This window comes from Miniopterus schreibersii (genome assembly GCF_964146895.1).
Source record: "Miniopterus schreibersii genome assembly, chromosome: 14".
Classification (NCBI taxonomy): Eukaryota; Metazoa; Chordata; class Mammalia; order Chiroptera; family Miniopteridae; genus Miniopterus; species Miniopterus schreibersii.
In genome coordinates this window covers 6,539,078-6,557,028 of record NC_138114.1, presented here as the reverse complement: position 1 = coordinate 6,557,028, position 17,951 = coordinate 6,539,078, and the positions used below count along the sequence as shown (strand labels likewise).

Sequence of the window (17,951 nt, the reverse complement as noted above, 5' to 3'; positions counted from 1 at the left end):
CTATTTTAATTTAAAGTTCTTTAAAGACCCTATCTCCAAATACGGTCACATTCAGGGTTACTGGGGGTTAGAATTTCAGTGGAATTTGGGGGGATGCTATCTAGCCCATAACAGCTGGAACAACCCCTGGCCCCCAGCTCGCCCTAGGGGACGGTGCCACCCGAGCTGCAGAGGCCGCGCATGCTCCGCAGCCACCCAGTCCGAGGCGCCGCCCGCCCGGCGGCCAGATTCCGACGGGCGGCAGGAGCTGTCCCAGGCAGCACACAGTGAACAGGGAGCCTCGTTCTTACAACGCTGGCACCTCTATATATTTGGGGGGAATTCTTTCAGAGTCAAGCGTGAAAACTATCTTACCAAATGCCTTTCTATTCCCCATACTTTACTCACGAGGCCAACGGGATTCTCTACTCCCTCTCAGAACCAGGTCACACGGTCATGTGGGCGACAGGGGGCTATGTGCCCAGCGCCGCGCACGGGAGACGCGGTCATTTCGGGGCACCGCCGAGCCCGCTTCCCAGCCCCCTGCCTCTGTCCGACTCCGGCCTCCAGGCGAGCGAGGCGCTGTTCCGCCCGGGCCGAGCTCTTCCAGGCCCGGCTCTCCCAGGGGACCCGCTCCGGCCCCGGGAACCCGCCCCCGGCTCCGCGCCCGCCCCCGCCCCGGCCGCCTCCCGCTCCGGCCCCGGGAACCCGCCGCCCGGCTCCGCGCCCGCCCCCGCCCCGGCCGCCTCCCGCTCCGGCCCCGGGAACCCGCCCCCGGCTCCGTGCCCGCCCCGGCCCCCGGCCGCCTCCCGCTCCGGCCCCGGGAACCCGCCACCCGGCTCCGCGCCCGCCCCCGCCCCGGCCGCCTCCCGCCCGGCTCCGCGCCCGCCCCGGCCGCCTCCCGCTTGCTAGTTTTGAGCCCGGGGGCTGGCGTTTCGTTTCTTCGGATGCGCCAAGCTAAAATTCTCACCTGGCTCAAAATGCTCCCTGTCTCTTAGACCTAAGGGCAGGTATTAAATGATCGACTCACTAAGGCAATCAAGACGTCCACGTAGGCCCCATGAGCACGCCCCGTCCGCGCGGGGGTGTGTGTGTGTGTGGGGGGGGGGTGCGGCCGAGGCGAGCCCGCACAGAGGTAAGTCCGCTCCCAGGTTTTCGGGGCTCACAGCCGTGCCGGGTGAACCACGGGAGGCACGGCCCGCGCTCCTCTCCCAAGCCTGCGCCCGCTCCGGGGCTCGGGCTGGGAGCGTGTCCGTCGCGCGGCCTACGCAAACCTCTCTCTCAACTCGTCCTTTAATCCTTACACCGCCTCCACGCGCGGCCAGAGCCCGGGTCCTGCGCCGCCCCGCAGAGGCAGGCGGGCGGCGCCACGGCCCCGCAACCCCGCGGCCTCGCCGCCTCCCGCCCGCCGCCGCCGCCGGCCCCGCCCACGCCGGCCCGCTCGTCACCGTTGGGGGCGGTGCTTACGGCGGGCCCCGGGCGCATGCGCCGTGCCGCCCCCAGTCGACGTCCTCGCTGCGGGCTGTGGCGGCGGCGTCCGCGTCTCCCTGCCGGCGACCCGGTGGCCCTGGGTGAGTGGTGGCGCGGCCGCGTTGAACGTCGGGCGGGTAGTGACGGGGCCTTGCCCGCCTTCCCAGCAGCCGCGGCCGCTCCGCGGCCCCGGGTCTCGGGTCCCTGTCAGGGAGCCCGGCGGCGCGGGTGGCTCCCGCCCACCTGCGGTCGGAAGTGACGCTGCGGCGCGCGGTCGCCGGGCCGCGGACCCCCGAACTCTGACGGGTCCCGGGCCGGCCGGGGCCAGCGACCGAGCATCAGCTTCTGGGCTGCGTGTGGGGCCCGCGCAGGCTCAGCGAGGCCCACCGTGGACTGCGACTTGAGGGGGAGTCGGGCTGAGTGCGGGTCAGGCGCTGCGGGCGCTGGTCGAGTCGGCGCCCCGAAGGCGGGCTGAGCAGCCTGCGTGAAAATGCTGTAGCGAGACCTCCCGCGTAGCGGCCGCGGCGCCGCCGGCACCGTGCCGCGCCGGCCTGCTCGCCGTGCGTCTCCCGCCTCTGCTTGCTGCCCTGTTTCCTGCAGTCCATTAGCGGTGCAGCGGCCCACGAGCATCTTCTGGGCCACGCTGTCGTCACCGTGTTTACAACTCTGCAAAGTCGCACCGCTGCACTTGGAGTGAAATCCAAGCGCGCTGTAACCCGCCGCGTGTGATCGCGGCCTCGCCTCCCTTCTCGCTCACCCGGTCCCTCAGCTGCGTGTGCGTGTGTGTGCGCGTGCGTGTGCGTGTGCGCGCCCGCGCAGCCGAACCTCCAAACCAGAGCCGCGTCGCCCCGCGGAAGCCCCAGGCTCTAGGGGAGGAAGGGAGGGCGCTGTTCTGCAGGCGAGTTCAGCCTCGCGCTGCATTTGCACAGTGAATGTAAAGGAAGCTCTCTCAGTGCTCACTTCTTCCATTTTCCCGAATGCACCAGCTCTTCTTACCAGCCTTAGAAATTACACAGGCTGTTTCTTTGCAAAAACGTTCAGTCCACTTTTGGCCCGATTAACTCCTGTTCATTCTTAGCTACTGGCTTAAATATCACTGTATCGGAGGGGCCTCCCTGACCTCATACCTACCTCCACAGTGTCAGTTAGGTTCCTGTGTTATTTTATCATAAAGAATTTTGTACTTTCCTCTTACAGCAGTTACCATAATGACATTTGTGTGTGTATGCTATTACATATACATATATGTATATATACTATACAAATATGTATATTATATATGTATGTGTAATTCTTAAAATATGAGTCTTCCCCTAGAAACTAAGCTATGGGGACAGAAACTACTTAACCTAGCACATTGCCTGGTATAATTGACTCTCAGTAAATATTTGTTGAATGGATGATTGATTTCACTTCTGAATCTCTTTACCTTCGTTTTCAGCTCTTATTCCATAAAACATGTTCTTTGGTGCACAGACTCTCTCAAAGTGGCTTCTTGATGTCTTCCTTTCATTCTTCCATTCTCCCTCCCTCCGTCTCCCTGCTTTCTTTGCCCTCTGCCTTCCCTCCTCTAGTCCCTTCTGGCTTGTTTTTTTGTTTGTTTGTTTTGTTTTTAATCTACTTAGCTTTTGGACCTCAAGGTAAGTAACTTTAGCCATTCTCCTTAGCATCTTTACCCCCACTCCCATTTGTCCTTCTGCTATTTCTGCTCTGAAAACCCCCAACAGTGACATTTCCCCTGGGATTAATTGCAGAAGAAAGAAATTTTACAGCCTTGGGGACTGCTGACAATCTTAGGGTTAGGGGTGTCCAATTCAGGTAGGCTCTCTACACCTGTCACCAATGCGTGCTCTTGATCAGCTTTTCTCTTCTATAGAACCTTTATTACAGACTCCTATTCTTCTCCAGCCCACTCCCAAGTTTGTCCCCTAACTCATGAAATGCCCAGACTTCTACCTGATAGGATATTTTCGGCTTCTCTCCTCTGTACCTACAAATTTAAGTACATCAGAAGTCATCTTTCTGCGAGAATTAGAGAACGATGTATTGGGCCTTCTGTTTACATTTATACTTTATCTTTTCCTGCTTCTGTCTCTTGTGCAATGTTCTGTGTAGGTTATCTCCCTACTCCTTCCCAGCTATTACATTTATAGTTTTTCTTGACCTAGCTTTCCTCTCCCACTCATCATCACTTTATCATTCCAGCCCTCTCCCTTCCACGGGCAAGCTACTTAGGGGGTAGGCTACCCACTTGTGGCTACTCATTTCTTAACTCTGTACTCAGGTTTTTGTCACCATTGCTCCACTGAAACTTTTTTTTTAACTAAGATAACCAGTGACCTGCTACTTTCCAGATCCACTGGACTCTTTCTAGTTTTCTTACATGAACTTGCCGTTTCATTTTCCACTTAATCTTCCCTCTTTTTTCTATTAGAAGTTTTCTTTGAATATCATTATTTTAACCTTGTCTTTATTCTATACTGTTATTACTTAATGTATTATTCTGCAATATTATTACTTAATATATTTGGTTGAATTAATGTCCTTTTTAACTGAAAAAGAAAACCTTGCATACATACAAATAAGAAAAATGAAAACAATTGTTAAATTCCAGCTAGTATTGAGGATCTGACCAGCATCCTGCCTTCTCTGTTGAAAGTGGAGACTAGTTAATGATGGAGCACTAAGCTAATTCTTTCTCCTGAAAATAATCAGAAGGCCAAAAAAACGAGGAACTTTCTCACTCTTGTTCACTTTTAACCTCTAAAGGATCTCTGGTACCTGTCATAGCCTAGAGATCCCTGGCCGTTTGCTCTGGTGCTGCATCAGTGTTTCTTTGTCTTGAGCCCAGGTTGCATTCTGACTACATGCTGTTTATAAGCTCCCCGCCAGCCCATCTCCTTGTTTCCGTCTGCTTTCTTTCAGAGATTTCATTTCTGTGACTGAATTCACTAGTGAGTCAGTTGTCCAGACCAGACTTCTTGTTATTTAAGACTACTCTCTGAGCCTGACTTCTTGTCAGCATATATTGAGCTCCTGTGTATCTGACCCTGGGCCAGGTGTTCAAATCTTGTACATGGTTTTTTTTTTTGTGTTTTGTTTTTTTTTTAAAGTATATTTTTATTGATTTCAGAGAGAGGAAAGGAGAGAGAGAGAGAGAGAGAGAGAGAGAGATAGAAACATCAATGATGAGGGAGTCATTGATTGAGCCCACAACCCGGGCATGTGCCCTGACTGGGAATCGAACCCGGATCGCCTGGACCCTAGGTCAATGCTCAACCGCTGAGCCACGCCCGGCCAGGCGGTTTTTTTTTAATCCTCACCTGAGGATATTTTTTCCATTGCTTTCCAGAGAGAGTGCAAGGGAGAGAGCAAGAGAAACACCAATGTGAGAGAGACACATCGACTGGTTGCCTCTCGCATACACCCCGGCAGGCTGGGGATTGAATCTGCAACCAAGGTATGTGCCCTTGGCCAGAATCAAACCTGGGACCCTTCAGTCCGCAGGCTGACGCCCTAACCACTGAGCCAAACTGGCTAGGGTGTGTACATGTTTTTTGAACTCCATACCCAATGCATCGTTTCTTCCTCTGTCCATGTGGCCTCTTGTTCATGTCTCTCCCACGGATATCCCCCACTGTGTTGTTTTTGACACTCTTCACTAGAGACTGAGCCACTCAGGGCAGGATGATGCTAAGTTCCTGCCATCAATGTATCCCAGTGCTTGGCCTCTGGGATCTTTTTATCTAATGAGGAATGAGTGGAGCTCATTGGGGAACTTGTCATTTCATAGAAATAAGTTTCAGAGCTAAAAGACACCTTAATTAATTCACAGTTAAATTAAAAGCAAGGCTGTCTCTTGGTCATTGTGTTGCTTTATCTATTGATTAGAGTTATACAGGCAATATTCTGAACATATTTTTATTGAAGGAGTTCCTGACTGCTTGGAAATGTGAAAATTCCTCTTCATTCCTCCCTGCCCCTTCTGCTTTCCCTCCCCACTGTTGTAAGTTTAGTGTTTATCTCTAGTTCATTTGGGGTGCATTGCATACTCACAAATGCAAATACGCATTTTTTCACCATAAGTGTGTTTATACTATGTTGCTTTTTTTCACTTTACAAGACTTACATCAGTACCACTGAATATGCTTAATGCCTACATTAAACTATTAAAACATGCTACAATAAGGATGCTTGTACATATGTATTTCTCTGGAATACCCAGTCGTGTGCATTTTAAATCTTAATAGATATTGCTAAATTGCCTTCCAAAGGAACTTTACTAATTTATATTCTCACCAGCATTGTGTGAGGGTGTATTTTCCTTGTCTATACTGGATATTATCTGGCTTTATGTTTTTGCCAACCTGAAATTATGATATACATTGGAATGGAGTTATTTTTTGAGAATATTTAAATTTTTCTCAGATTCTGGTTTCAGTGGTGCTCTGATTATCTCTTGTTCAGAGTTTCTGTTTATTGGTGTAAATAAATGTTCAATCTCAAAGTTTCTAGTGTCAGATTCATATAGAATCTCTCTCCTTACACCACTAAATGTAAATATATACATGGTTGATCATGCCATGATAATGTAAGTTGTTTATGCCATAGTGCAGGGAAGATGCTGACGTGGAAAGTACCAGTCAGATGACTTCAGTTGATTTGGAGAAGACTGTAGGTGTCACTTAGGATTTTGGTTGCCAGCTTTTTTAGCTGGCTACCCAAATGTCCTTTGTCGATGACACTGCATTTTTTTCTTCTTGTCAGTTTTTCTTACTTATTATCAGAACTCAAGAAAATATATCGATTTTTAGAAAAGTCATACTTGGAAACTTGAATTTGTGTAATTGGAGGATGATTACTTGATCTTTTGAGAAATCAGTCTGCTTCATAAAATATTTAAGAAACTACGTAACTATCCGTTCTATATAACCAAAAGTTTATTGAAAATTTTTTTTTCCTTTCAGATAGTCTGTAGAGGATGCCAAATGAGAGAATTTCCCATTCAAGTCAAACTCAGCAAGACTGTTTACAGAGTTGTTGTGTCAGTGATAATGAAGAAATGATAGTCAAGCAAAAAAATGATGGTGATGCAGAGATGGAGGAAAGCCTCCCCTCTTGTTCCCTTGCTGATGGGCCATCCACCTCTACTGAGGGGTGTCCGTGGGAAGTTTGGAGGAGAAGGCCTGCCCTGCTGCACATCGACAGACATCAGATCCAGGCAGTGGAGCAGAGTGCGCAGGCCCTTGAACTGCAGGGGTTGGGCTTGGATGTCTATGACCAGGATGTGCTGGAGCAAGGTGTGCTTCAGCAGGTGGACAGTGCCATCCAGGAGGCCAGCCATGCTGCCCAGCTCGCTGATGCAGAGAAGGAGTATCAGTCGGTCCTGGATGACCTCACGTGAGTGTGGACCACCTTTTCTCTAATTGCAGAGTTTATGTTTACGTATGATGGAGAAATTCAGGTAATAGCTGTAGTAGTCCAGAAATACTAGGAGATCTGTAGAACTTCCTGTATGGAGGATAGGGTCAGTAAGGGCAGCATCAGCCTTGTGTGTGAGCCTCAGCCCTTTCCCTCCAGAGCAGCATTGCACATGGTATTTAAAGTCTCAGCCCAGCTCAGCCTGTTTATGCGTAATGTCGTGGAGAGAAGTGACCCAGAACTCACAAGCATGTGCACAAAATGGTTCTCAGAAGAAGTGTACTTACAGTTCCTAGGTGTCCTGCTTGAGAAACCAGGAACACACCTGCCCCTCACATTTCTCTCTGTCCTGTAGTTTCTTTCCAGTTTCCTGTCCCTAAACCAAGTGTCAGTCTTTTGGTAATTTTTCACATTTTTCATTTCTAGAAATAATGAGAAACATCTCTCTGCTTTTTCTTTCTTCTGTCCTACTTTTGACTGTAAGGGAAGATGAAGTCCCATGGTGATTTCATTTGGGTTCTGTGGAGCCTAACACATTGGTAGAGAAGGGAGAGACTCTGGACCTGGGCTACAGGAGGGGGTGCAGGATTGAGTTCACTCTCCATCGCTGGTCTTCTCTCCCTTGGTCAGTATTCTAGGCAGTGTCAGACAAGCAAGAAAGAGAAGGGGAGGACTGAGTGGAGGGATTGTGCAATCTTAGATGAGGGTGGTTGGGGGTGGTGGAGAGAAAGGAGGAACATGGAGTTGCTGGTTACCCACTGGGGAAGGCTGTAGTACAGGTAGCTGTTGGCACTGAAAGGACATGCTTTCTATTAAGTTTCCTTGTATGCACTTTTGGCCTCTTGAGTTGCAGATGTTCTCAAATAGTTGCTGTATGACCTTTGGGCATGAGCACCTCAGCTCTTTGTAATGAACACACCTTTTACATTTGTCTTTAGAATTGTGTCCACTGCTTAAAGAGGTGACAGAGCAGAGTGCAGCAGAGTCACAAGGCAGGTTAACACTAGATGGATAGTGACATGTGGTGTTCAGCCTCCCAGTAACTTGCGTTGATAACATCTTTTATGTAAAATCCTGAAAGAATACAACAGCAAATTACGCAAGTGTCAAGATTGAATTTGTGTTTTGAAAATTGGGAGCTATAATTCTATGGTGTCTATTTTAGGAGCAATGTATTAAAAATGGATTTTTTCCCTTCACTCTACAAAGGGTAATACTACAGCAAATATGTCTTCTGGTCATATGACAGAAAAATATTGCCACAGATGTCTGACTTATACAAGAAGATGTTTAAGCATTTATAGTACTTTTCCAAACTTCGGAAGACTTTTATAATGGGCTTTTAAAACCCACGTTGGGTGGTTGACAATGGGAAAGGCTGTGCATGCTTGAGGTAGGGGGCATATGGGAAATCTCTGCACCTTCCTCTCAATTTTGCTGTGAACCTAAGACTGCTATAAAAAATAGTCTTAAAGAAACCATGTATGCATCTTTTCACATAAAAGGACAATATATTGCACATTGCTTTGGCACAGTCTCTTGAATAAAATAGGCACTTGAAATGCTTGTAGAATAAATTACAAAGTGGAGTGAGCTGATTTAAATAAGCCAGATAAAACACTAGTAGTCATCTTAAACTTCTAACAACCCTTCAAGTTCTATTTGTCGCCAACAAGAATATGCATTCTGGTTTAGTTTCTTTTATCTTAGTTAATAGGAAGTAAAAGGGACATGTTTTTAGTATTTCTTTCTTTATATTATACTATTAAAAATGTTACCAGGGTGGAAAATAGACATTTTATTTTATTTTTCAGGTCATGTACGACATCCCTAAGGCAAATCAATAAAATTATTGAACAACTTAGCCCTCAAGCTGCTACCAACAGAGACATCAAAAGGAAACTAGATTCTGTAAACCGGCAAAAACATAATAAGGTGATTTCAAATAACACATAAAAGTCATCATTTGGACTCATTTAATGTTTAGAAAGTATTCTGAAGAGTACTTACAAGATGTGAAGCAAATATTTGTAATAGAAAATTTTGAGTTTTTTTGTATATTTAATTTTTCAGCTGTTTCCCTTTAATATCCTCTGTTAAAGAGTATTTTTAAAAATACATGCAGACAGCCCGGCTGGGCGTGGCTCAGCGGTTGAGCATCTACCTGGGATCCAGGAGATCGCAGTTCGATTCCCAGTCGGGGGCATGCAGGAGGAAGCCCGTCAATGATGACTCTCTCATCATTGATGTTTCTATCTCTCTCTCCCCCTCTCCCTTCCTCTCTCTGAAATCAATAAAGATATATTTAAAAAAAAAAGAAAAGAAAACTACACACAGACATACTCACACATACATACAGACATATTTGAGGAAGCTTTTTTTTGTGGCTTTGCATGCCTCCTCTCTCGTGTGCTTTCACAGGCCCCCTTACCTCACCACTTTCTGTCACCCAGCTTGGGCTCCTGTTTGGTGTGCGGCCTCTGCACCGTCTCCTTGTCTTGTGTGGACTTTCTTTTTTCCCCTGCTTCGCTCCTGCGTGCACTGTAGCCATCATCCTCACATATGCTCACCATTCTGAGAGGCTGGCCTCAGGTGTTATAGCCGTCACCCAGCCCCACTGCGCCTGCATTTAGAGTTGTAGGGCTTAAGGATGGGGACTGTTACTTATGACATTGTTTTCATGAGATTCGAAACACTTTTTAGGATTTATATACACTTTATGGAAATGCATTGCAGAAGATAGGAGTGACCAGTTTTGATCATTTTATTTCTGCCATCCGAAATAGCCAATGGATATCCTTGTGCTTGCAGTTGATTCATTGCAGTGAGTAGAGCCTGTGCATCTTTTATTGAAACTCTGCTAGTGGGGGGTGTATAGACTCAGTTCCTCCTTTTGCTTTCCACTCACCAGTCCATTGTCTTCACTACCCCACCTTCTCTCGCCTACAGAATAGCAGCCCAAAAGTCATAGCTTGGCTTGAGGCAGCTATTGGCCTTCTCAAATCAGAAAGGGAGCGTCTGGCCTCTTGTGAGAGCATGTGCATTAATGTGCAGAGGCCCTCTCTGACCTTGGACTCCTGGTGGACTGGAGTTTCAAGGGGAGGAGAGGGTCAAATTTTAGGCTGTTTAGGTAGTCCAACTCAGTTATATATTCCTGTTTTTCTTTTTAAAAATATATCTTTATTGATTTCAGAGAGAGGAAAGAAGAGGGGGAGGGAGAGATAGAAACATCAATGATAAGAGTCATTGATCGGCTGTAGCCTGCAACCCGGGCATGTGCCCTGACCGGGAATCGAACCCTGATCGCCTGGATCCTAGGTCGATGCTTAACCGCTGAGCCACACCCAGCCAGGCTATTCCTGTTTTTCTTTAGTGGCTCTTTCATGATTAGAGGTAGACTATTCAGAGAGAAAGGCTGTTTTAAATAAGATTTTGCTGAGAACAACTGCAAGAGAAAAATTACAAGTCATTCTAACATGGCCTTTATCTTCAGGATTTCCCCTTGCCCCACATTCATATTTGGTATTTAAATATTCTTGACCTTGAGAAGAACCAGGTACCACCAGCCTAGTTAATTGGGGAGCCACAGGAATGTTCTCATATCTGAACTTTGGTGATGTAGAGGGTGACAAGACAAAGAGGAACAGGGTGAGTGGGGTAAAAAGGGTATGGCAAAATATATTTTCCTTTTCAAGTTTGTTATTGGGTAGAATACTGTAAAGGACAATCATAAATATGGTGGGTTATTAAAGGGTGCTCACTTTTTCAACTTTTGGACATTCATGTTTATGTTTCTTATCCTTACAGCCTATTGACCTCATAGCCCATTGGCTATTAAGGTCTGAAACACCGAGAAGGGTAGTGATTTACCCAGTTGTAATGGGGGAACCAAGTATAGAGCAATGCCACCTCTCAAATCAGCAGAGAGTCAGTACATGTGGATATCAGTACTCGGCACTTAGAAAGTTGTGTCGGGAGAGCGGGTGGGGACAGGGACACCTGCCTGATGGAAATGCTTCGAGGCCTACTTCCTGCTTGAAAAATGGCAGTTGCTCAAATAAGGTTCTCTATAGTAATAGTAATACATGGATTTTCTGTTTTAGTTTTATTTTGCTCTTGATTAAAATTTTTAAATTTTATAATGCTATCTTTTGTACTTAACAATCAATCACTGCATTGGCGTTTTCTGTGTTCACTATTTACCATTTAAGGAACAACAGCTAAAGAAGATCACAGCAAAACAGAAGCGTCTACAGGCCCTCTTGGGAGGAGTGGAGGTAAAAGCTGAAATAGATGATGCCAATCCAGAGGAGGACACAGGTGAAGGTACTGGGATACTGACTCCGTTCTGGAATTGATGCTTGAGGCTGGTAGTGAGTCCTGGCCTAGGTTTTCTGAAAATATATTTCTTTGCCTTAGTGTCAAAACTGATTTAGGAAAATTTTATTCTCTACACCTGCAGAACCAAAGTTAGAGAGTGAAAGTAAAATTTTACCTCAGTCTACTGTTGGTTGCTGGTCCACATTTAGTATTATGTTTATTAGAAATCTTAACATTCTTGTATAGTTAAGTTTATAAAGAAAACTAACATCTTGAATCAGTTACATTTTGGAAGCCCAGCGTCATCAATCAGCATTTCTTAGAAATGCTTTCGCATATCTTTTTGAGACATATTTGACAGGTTTTTCAAACATCCGTTCTGTTGTTTAAGAAAAGATACCTTCATGGCCATGATTTTGTTTATATCACTGCCTTGGATGGGCGTCTTTTGGGAAACCTTTTGAGAAAATGCATAAGCTCTGAAACGAAATACCCCTGTAAGTCAGTGTGTGTGAATTATGTGTTTAGAAATTATTGGTAGCTGTTCATTCATTTACTACTTGAAATTAAGATTAAGGCTTCTTACCATTTAAGCTCTTCAAGTAAATATTTTCTGTTAGCTCCAGAACTTCATTCAATAAGACAAGAGAATTATGAAGAATTAATTGAGGCAATAGAAAAAATATTTGAGAGATGTGCTTTTAAAGCTCATGCTGCTTGGGTGCCATATTTCTCATTGGGAACAAATTTTTGTTCTTGTCTGGCTGCCTAAAACTTGCTACTATCTTTCACCTCCTATTGCTTCTTTGGTAAAACGTTGCCCAGGATTAATAGGTACTTCCCCAAATCCAAAAGCCTCCTTTCACCCTGCTCCACTGGTCTGTATCAGCAACTGATACTCTTGGGGCTCCCGGGGTTGCTTTCTCCTGATTTTCCTTTCTGCCCTCTGACCATTCCCGTTTAGTTATTTTTGGCTAGCTTTTCTGGCCTTATCTTAAACTTTAATTGTTCTCAGGATTTTTTACTGAGCCCTCTTGTTGGATCTTTACCCAAATAATCTCATCCACTCCCCATGGCTTTTGCGGGCACTTTGGTTCTAGTATCTTACAAATTTGTAGACCTATGGCCTTGCCTTTTTTGTGAGCTCTTGGTTCCTATTATATCTCTCCATTGGGGGCCCAGCCAGCACTTCAGACTCCTGGTCTCTCTTATTGTTCTCCCTCCTCTGTCCTTTCTTGGTCCTTGGTGCCCTGTGCCCGATTTGGAGAGGCAGTAAAACAGTGTATAGGAGCCCAGGCTTTGTGTGACCCAGCTCTGCATTGCCTAGGCATAGACCTTGACTGTGTTCCTGAACCTTTCCAAGCCTGTTTTGAACTTAGGAGATAGGCATAAGTATGGTAGAGCTTCATTTTCTGCTCACATGCTTCCCTGAGGTTTCTTTCCCCTGTTCTCCACATAGTGATCCATTTCAGAGGCAGTTGTGAGGACTATCTGATGATGAATCCTTTCCTGGAAGTAGGCTTTGCTCTTATCTGGATGAGATGAAGTACTCACTGCTTCTTTTTCTGTTAAAACATTGTACTGGACAGTGTAGTAATGGAAAAAAAGAAAAAGCGTAAGGATTGAAATGAAGAAAAAAATTATCATTAATCATACAACACATGATTGTTTATATAGAAAATCCAAAAGAATCAGTGGACAATCTATTGGAATTAATATGTGAATTTAGCAATATCATTGAAGATAGGACTGATATATAAAAATCAGTCATATTTTTATATTCCAGCAAAAACAATAAATAAAATTTAATAAGGATGCCAATTATAAAAATCAAATACCTAGAAATAAATCTTAACAAAAAATATAGTTTCTTGCAATGCTTTCTACATTAAAAACTAGAAAATGTAATTGAAAAAGAAGACTTAAATAAATGGGGAGACACACCATGGTAATGGATCAAAGATGTGATATTGTAATGTCAGTTCTGTCTATCTATAGTTTCAGTGCAACGCCAATATAAATTTCCCAGGGCTTTTGAGGAAGAGGTTGTAGAGTGGAAAGTGTAGGATAAGGCATTAACAAACTGACTCTAAAATTTATATAAAAATTCATTGGCCAAGAATTAGTTAAGGCAATCTTAAAGAAGAACAAAATATCAACACCTTTTTATCCAGCTATAGTAATTAAGTCACTGCAGTAGTGGCACAAGGACAGAGAAACAGACCAATGGCACAGAACAGACCCACCCATTTACAGTCACTTGATTTATGACAGATGTGGTAATGCAATTCTGTGGAGAATAGTCATGTTTTCAGTAAGTGTGCTGAGTTAATCCATATATACAAAAATAAATTCTAAATGGCTTGTAGATCTAAATGTGATTGGTAAAACAAAGCTTTTACAGTATAATACAGGGAAACAGTTTTTATGACCTTGAGGCAAAGACTTAGTGAGACACAAAAATGGGGAAGTTCTGATAAATGAACTGTATTATAACTAAGAACTTCTGTATGTCAAAAGATAGCATTAAGAGAATGAAAAGCAGCAGAGTGGGAGAAGATATTGCCAATACATGAATCAGTCAGAAGACTTGAATCCAGAATGCATGGAGGACTAGAAATCTTTTTAAAAAAGGCAGACTACCTTTAAGAAAAATGGGCTCAAGACTTCAACATTTTCTTCAAAAGAGGCTATCTAAAATATCAGTACATCTATGAAAAGGTGCCATAGTTCATTAATCATCAGGGAAATAAAAATTATACCATAAAGTATACAGCCACATGCCTAACAATAGGTAAAACAGAATGGCAGGAATGTGGACCAATTGAAACTCAAACGTTGGAGAAACTTAAAATTGATAGGACCGTTTTGGAAAACTGTTTGGCAGTGCCTGTTAAAGCTTAACGTGCCCCCAAAACTGTAAACATATATTACCATAGGATGTGTACCAGAATATTCAGAGCAGCATTATTCCTAGCAGCCCAAACTGGAAACTACCCAAATGTTCATTAATTATGGAATGGGAAGATTGTAGTATAATTATATAATTGAATACTAACAGCAGTGAGAATCAACAAACTGCAACTGTGTTCAGCAAGTGTGAATCTTACAAGTGTAATGAGGAAAAGAAGCCAGACAATAGTATGAACATTTCCATTTCCATAAGGTTCCAAGTCAGGTACAACTTGTCTTTACTGTTGATAGTCAGGTCTTTATCTTGAGGGGGTGGATAGAGGCTTGGAGGTGCCAAGAAGGGCACATCTGGGGTGCTAGTGATTTCTGTTTCTTGATCTGGATACTGGTGTATGGGTATGCTTTTTCTGAAAATTCATTGAGCTGTACACTTAGGATTTGTGCACTTTGTAAATTTTTTTTTTTAAGTTCAAGTTCAGTGAGAAACTGGTGGTGGTATTATTGGCCTACAAGAAATGTAGAGTTTAGAATATGAATTTCTTCCTGTTAAGCCTTACTTCTTTTGGTATTTTGGCAATAGCTAAAGTAATCTTGCCAGAGATTATTAATTTCAACAAATGAGAGAAGGATGATTTCTAGGTTACTCTCTATTATTATGGCACAGCTGCCAATTTTAGTCTATCCCTTCAGCCAGTTAACTTCTCACACCTAGCACAGTGCTCTCCAGTGATGGACGTGCCTGTCTGTGTTATTGTGCTATTGTGCACTTGAAATATGGCAGGTGCAACCGAGGAACTGAATTTTCAACTTAAATAGCCACATGGTGACTCTCATATTGGGCAGTGCAGATCTAACAGTTATGTTTTACCTATTTAGGTGCATGCTGATTCTTTAGATGTCTGTCTTCAGTTTTACTGACTCTTGAATTTAAGTCCACCTGAAGGCTGGTATTGGCAATGACATGGAAACTTGGGAGATTGCTTCCTCCTGGGTTACTCTTTAATAAGGATACATAGCTAAATTTGTCTGTCTGTCTTTATGTTACATATGACTAGGTCTGTCTTTGGATGCATGAGAGTATATTTATAATGCCATATTTTGGAAAAAGTTACTGAGAAATCACCTCTTTGAACAGGAGTATACTGAAGGTGGAATGATGAATGCTATAATAAATTTTACTCTATTCATAGATAATATGCTTTAGTACATTAATGATATGTTTTTTTAATATGAGTTATTTGTAGGCACCTATTATTTATTGAGTAGGTGAATCTATCCCTTGTACTCTTGGAAAGTTTTACGCTCGTGCCCGATGCATTGTTGTCCCTCTTTCAGAAGCGGGGCCGTCCTGCCTCGGCAGCATGCTCATGCCTGGTCAGGAGGCTGCTTGGGAAGAGCTCATCCGCACTGGCCAGATGACACCTTTTGGTACCCGGATCCCTCAGAAACAGGAGAAAAAGCCTAGGAAGCTAATGCTCAATGAAGCATCAGGCTTTGAAAAGTATTTGGCAGATCAAGCAAAACTGTCTTTTGAAAGGAAGAAGCAAGCTTGTAATAAAAGGGCAGCTAGGAAGACTCCAGCCTTGGTCACATCTGAGCTAAGCCGAACACTCAGTGAAAACAAACCAAACAAGAGAAGCAGAGTTCTCTCAAAAACAGACAAGCGCTTGAAAAAGCACATCAGGAAACTCCAGAAGAGGGCTCTCCAGTTCCAGGGGAAAGTGGGATTGCCGAGGGGCAAGAAACGCTTGGAGTCTGAAGTGAGGCCAAAGGCAGAGGGGGACTCTGAGGGTGAAGAGTCCGAGTACTTACCCACTGAGGAGGAGGAGCGGGAGGCGGCGGGGCTGGACCTGTCTGCAGAAGGCACCGACTCTGAACTGGGGCCTGTGCCCAGGCGCCGAAAAGGGCAGAAGAAAGTCACAGTGCAGGAGATTGGTGATGACTTTTTCCCAAGTTTTGGGGAAGAAGCTGAAGCTGCTGAAGGAGGAGGAAGTCGGAAAGTAGTGAGATGCCGAGATGACGGAGATGAAGATTATTATAAACAGCGGCTAAGGTCAGTCTGCGGAGATGATTATAAACAGGTTGTACTGCTTGCTTTATCTTAGGCAGCAGGTTTATTAATAAATAAGAGGTCTAGATCGCACATAATATATTAGACCCCCGTTATCCAAAGGTTGGACTTCCTGCAGCCTTAGCCTGCTCAAACTATCAGAGCCCCTGAGTCCTCATTGGGAGCTGACCCAAATGCTTCTGCTTCTGGGTCTTCACTCAGATTTGGGGGCAAGTCTAAGAATAAAAGCCTAGGAGAAGGGCTTGGGCAAGAAGAAATGCGGAGGTCTGAAGCACGAGCTGTGTGCCTGGGTGGGGAACCGTTTTTCTTTCAAGGGCCATTTGGATATTTATAACATCATTTGAAGCCCATACAAAATTATCAACTTAAAAATTAGTTATGAAAAAGCTGCTAGATTATTGAATTTTGAGTCCTGCCTGTGGTTGCTTTAGCAGGCCAGACCAGATGATTTTGTAGGCCGGACTTTCCCCATCCCTGCTTTGCACCAGGAGTGGTTGCCCAGAGACAAGGGTCAGGAGAAGGAAAAGGTTGACTTATGTGGGGTTTGCTGGATGGTTTGTTTTTTCTTTTGAAGCCGGGAAGTAATTTAAGAGGACTTTACTTCAAATAAGAGCTGAAATTTAAGCTTTAACATGTGAAAGAATAAGCTTGGTTTCTTAAACCCTCCCTCCTTATCTTGAAAAAGTAGTTATTTATTTACAGAATTATAAACCACTGTCATGCCAGAAATGTACTTCGTATACACAGCATACCTTTCCTGTTCACTGTTCTTTTTTTTAATGCTAAAGACTGACTTTGGCTTTTATTTTCATGACTTTGTTAGTATATGATGCAAGTAAGTTACAAGATAAGAGGGAAGGTGAACGTATTCCTTGTAACGTCAGGATTCCGTGTTGCCACACACTTTCTCTGAGCTAACAGTGTATGCTGCAAGTTTCTCCACCGTGTCTCTGAGCACAACACTGCCGTGTCTCCAGTCTCACCAGGCTCACACTGTAGCTTACTGAGAGCACCAAGAAACTCACAGAATGGAGGAATCCCTTTAACAGATTGCTTTTTAAATATTTGCTCCCAGGATGGCTTGTTTCCTAATCCTCAACAGGTTGTTTATGATATTTTTTGAAGGAAGATTGACCAGATATTTTTAATTATGTTACTTAGAACTGCTGGTGGCCCACATCCAGACTGCCATCTACATTCCCTAACCTTTTAAAAGGCTATGCAACATAGTTCTTTTCACAAATAATTTGAGGACCTATGACCTAAATCCAGTTGTCTAGAGCTGTTACACCCACACTGTAGTAGTAATACATAGTTGAGGAGGAGTCGCTTAAATTTGTTATTTCTCATCGCAACTTTAAGAGTTATTTTGCATATTTAATATCTGAAATTTTGGGGGGGATATTGCCCAATACTCTTGAACAGTCTTTTTTTTAACTATTGTGGAGAATTAATAAAAGTTAATCTCAATATATTGATTAAACGGAACAATATATTCTTCCCATTAAATTGGGTCAATATTAAGTATATTTTAATTATATCAGTATTTTGATCAAGAACAATTTGTTTTGATTGAAGTTTAAATATGGGTTTAGTTTAAATTCTAAGTTTTTTCTTCATAATGTTTCGATTGTAAACCAGTTTTTTTCTAAAGCCGTATCATAAGTCAATTTTTTTGCTAAAGTTACAGTAAAACCTCAACTGAATTTCAAAAATATCAATAACTCTAATTGCCACCAAAATACTATAGCTCTTAAAAACTTTGTAGCTATAGTTA

General features: G+C 44.0%; 1 protein-coding gene across 3 annotated transcripts in view; it reads left to right on the top strand.

Moving 5' to 3' along the window:
- The first annotated feature begins 1,456 nt into the window (after positions 1-1,456).
- The window catches only part of ERCC6 (ERCC excision repair 6, chromatin remodeling factor), a 78,158-nt gene continuing 61,663 nt past the window's right edge, over positions 1,457-17,951 (top strand). Inside the window, exons 1-5 of one of the 3 annotated variants that reach the window (XM_081157825.1) lie at positions 1,457-1,550; positions 6,417-6,849; positions 8,685-8,805; positions 11,082-11,196; positions 15,439-16,156. In XM_081157825.1, the coding sequence (XP_081013951.1) occupies positions 6,431-6,849; positions 8,685-8,805; positions 11,082-11,196; positions 15,439-16,156 (1,373 nt within the window). In that variant the 5' untranslated portion in view covers positions 1,457-1,550; positions 6,417-6,430. The remainder of the gene's footprint in view (positions 1,551-6,416; positions 6,850-8,684; positions 8,806-11,081; positions 11,197-15,438; positions 16,157-17,951) is intronic. The other 2 variants (XM_081157824.1, XM_081157823.1) reach the window with 2 other exon arrangements.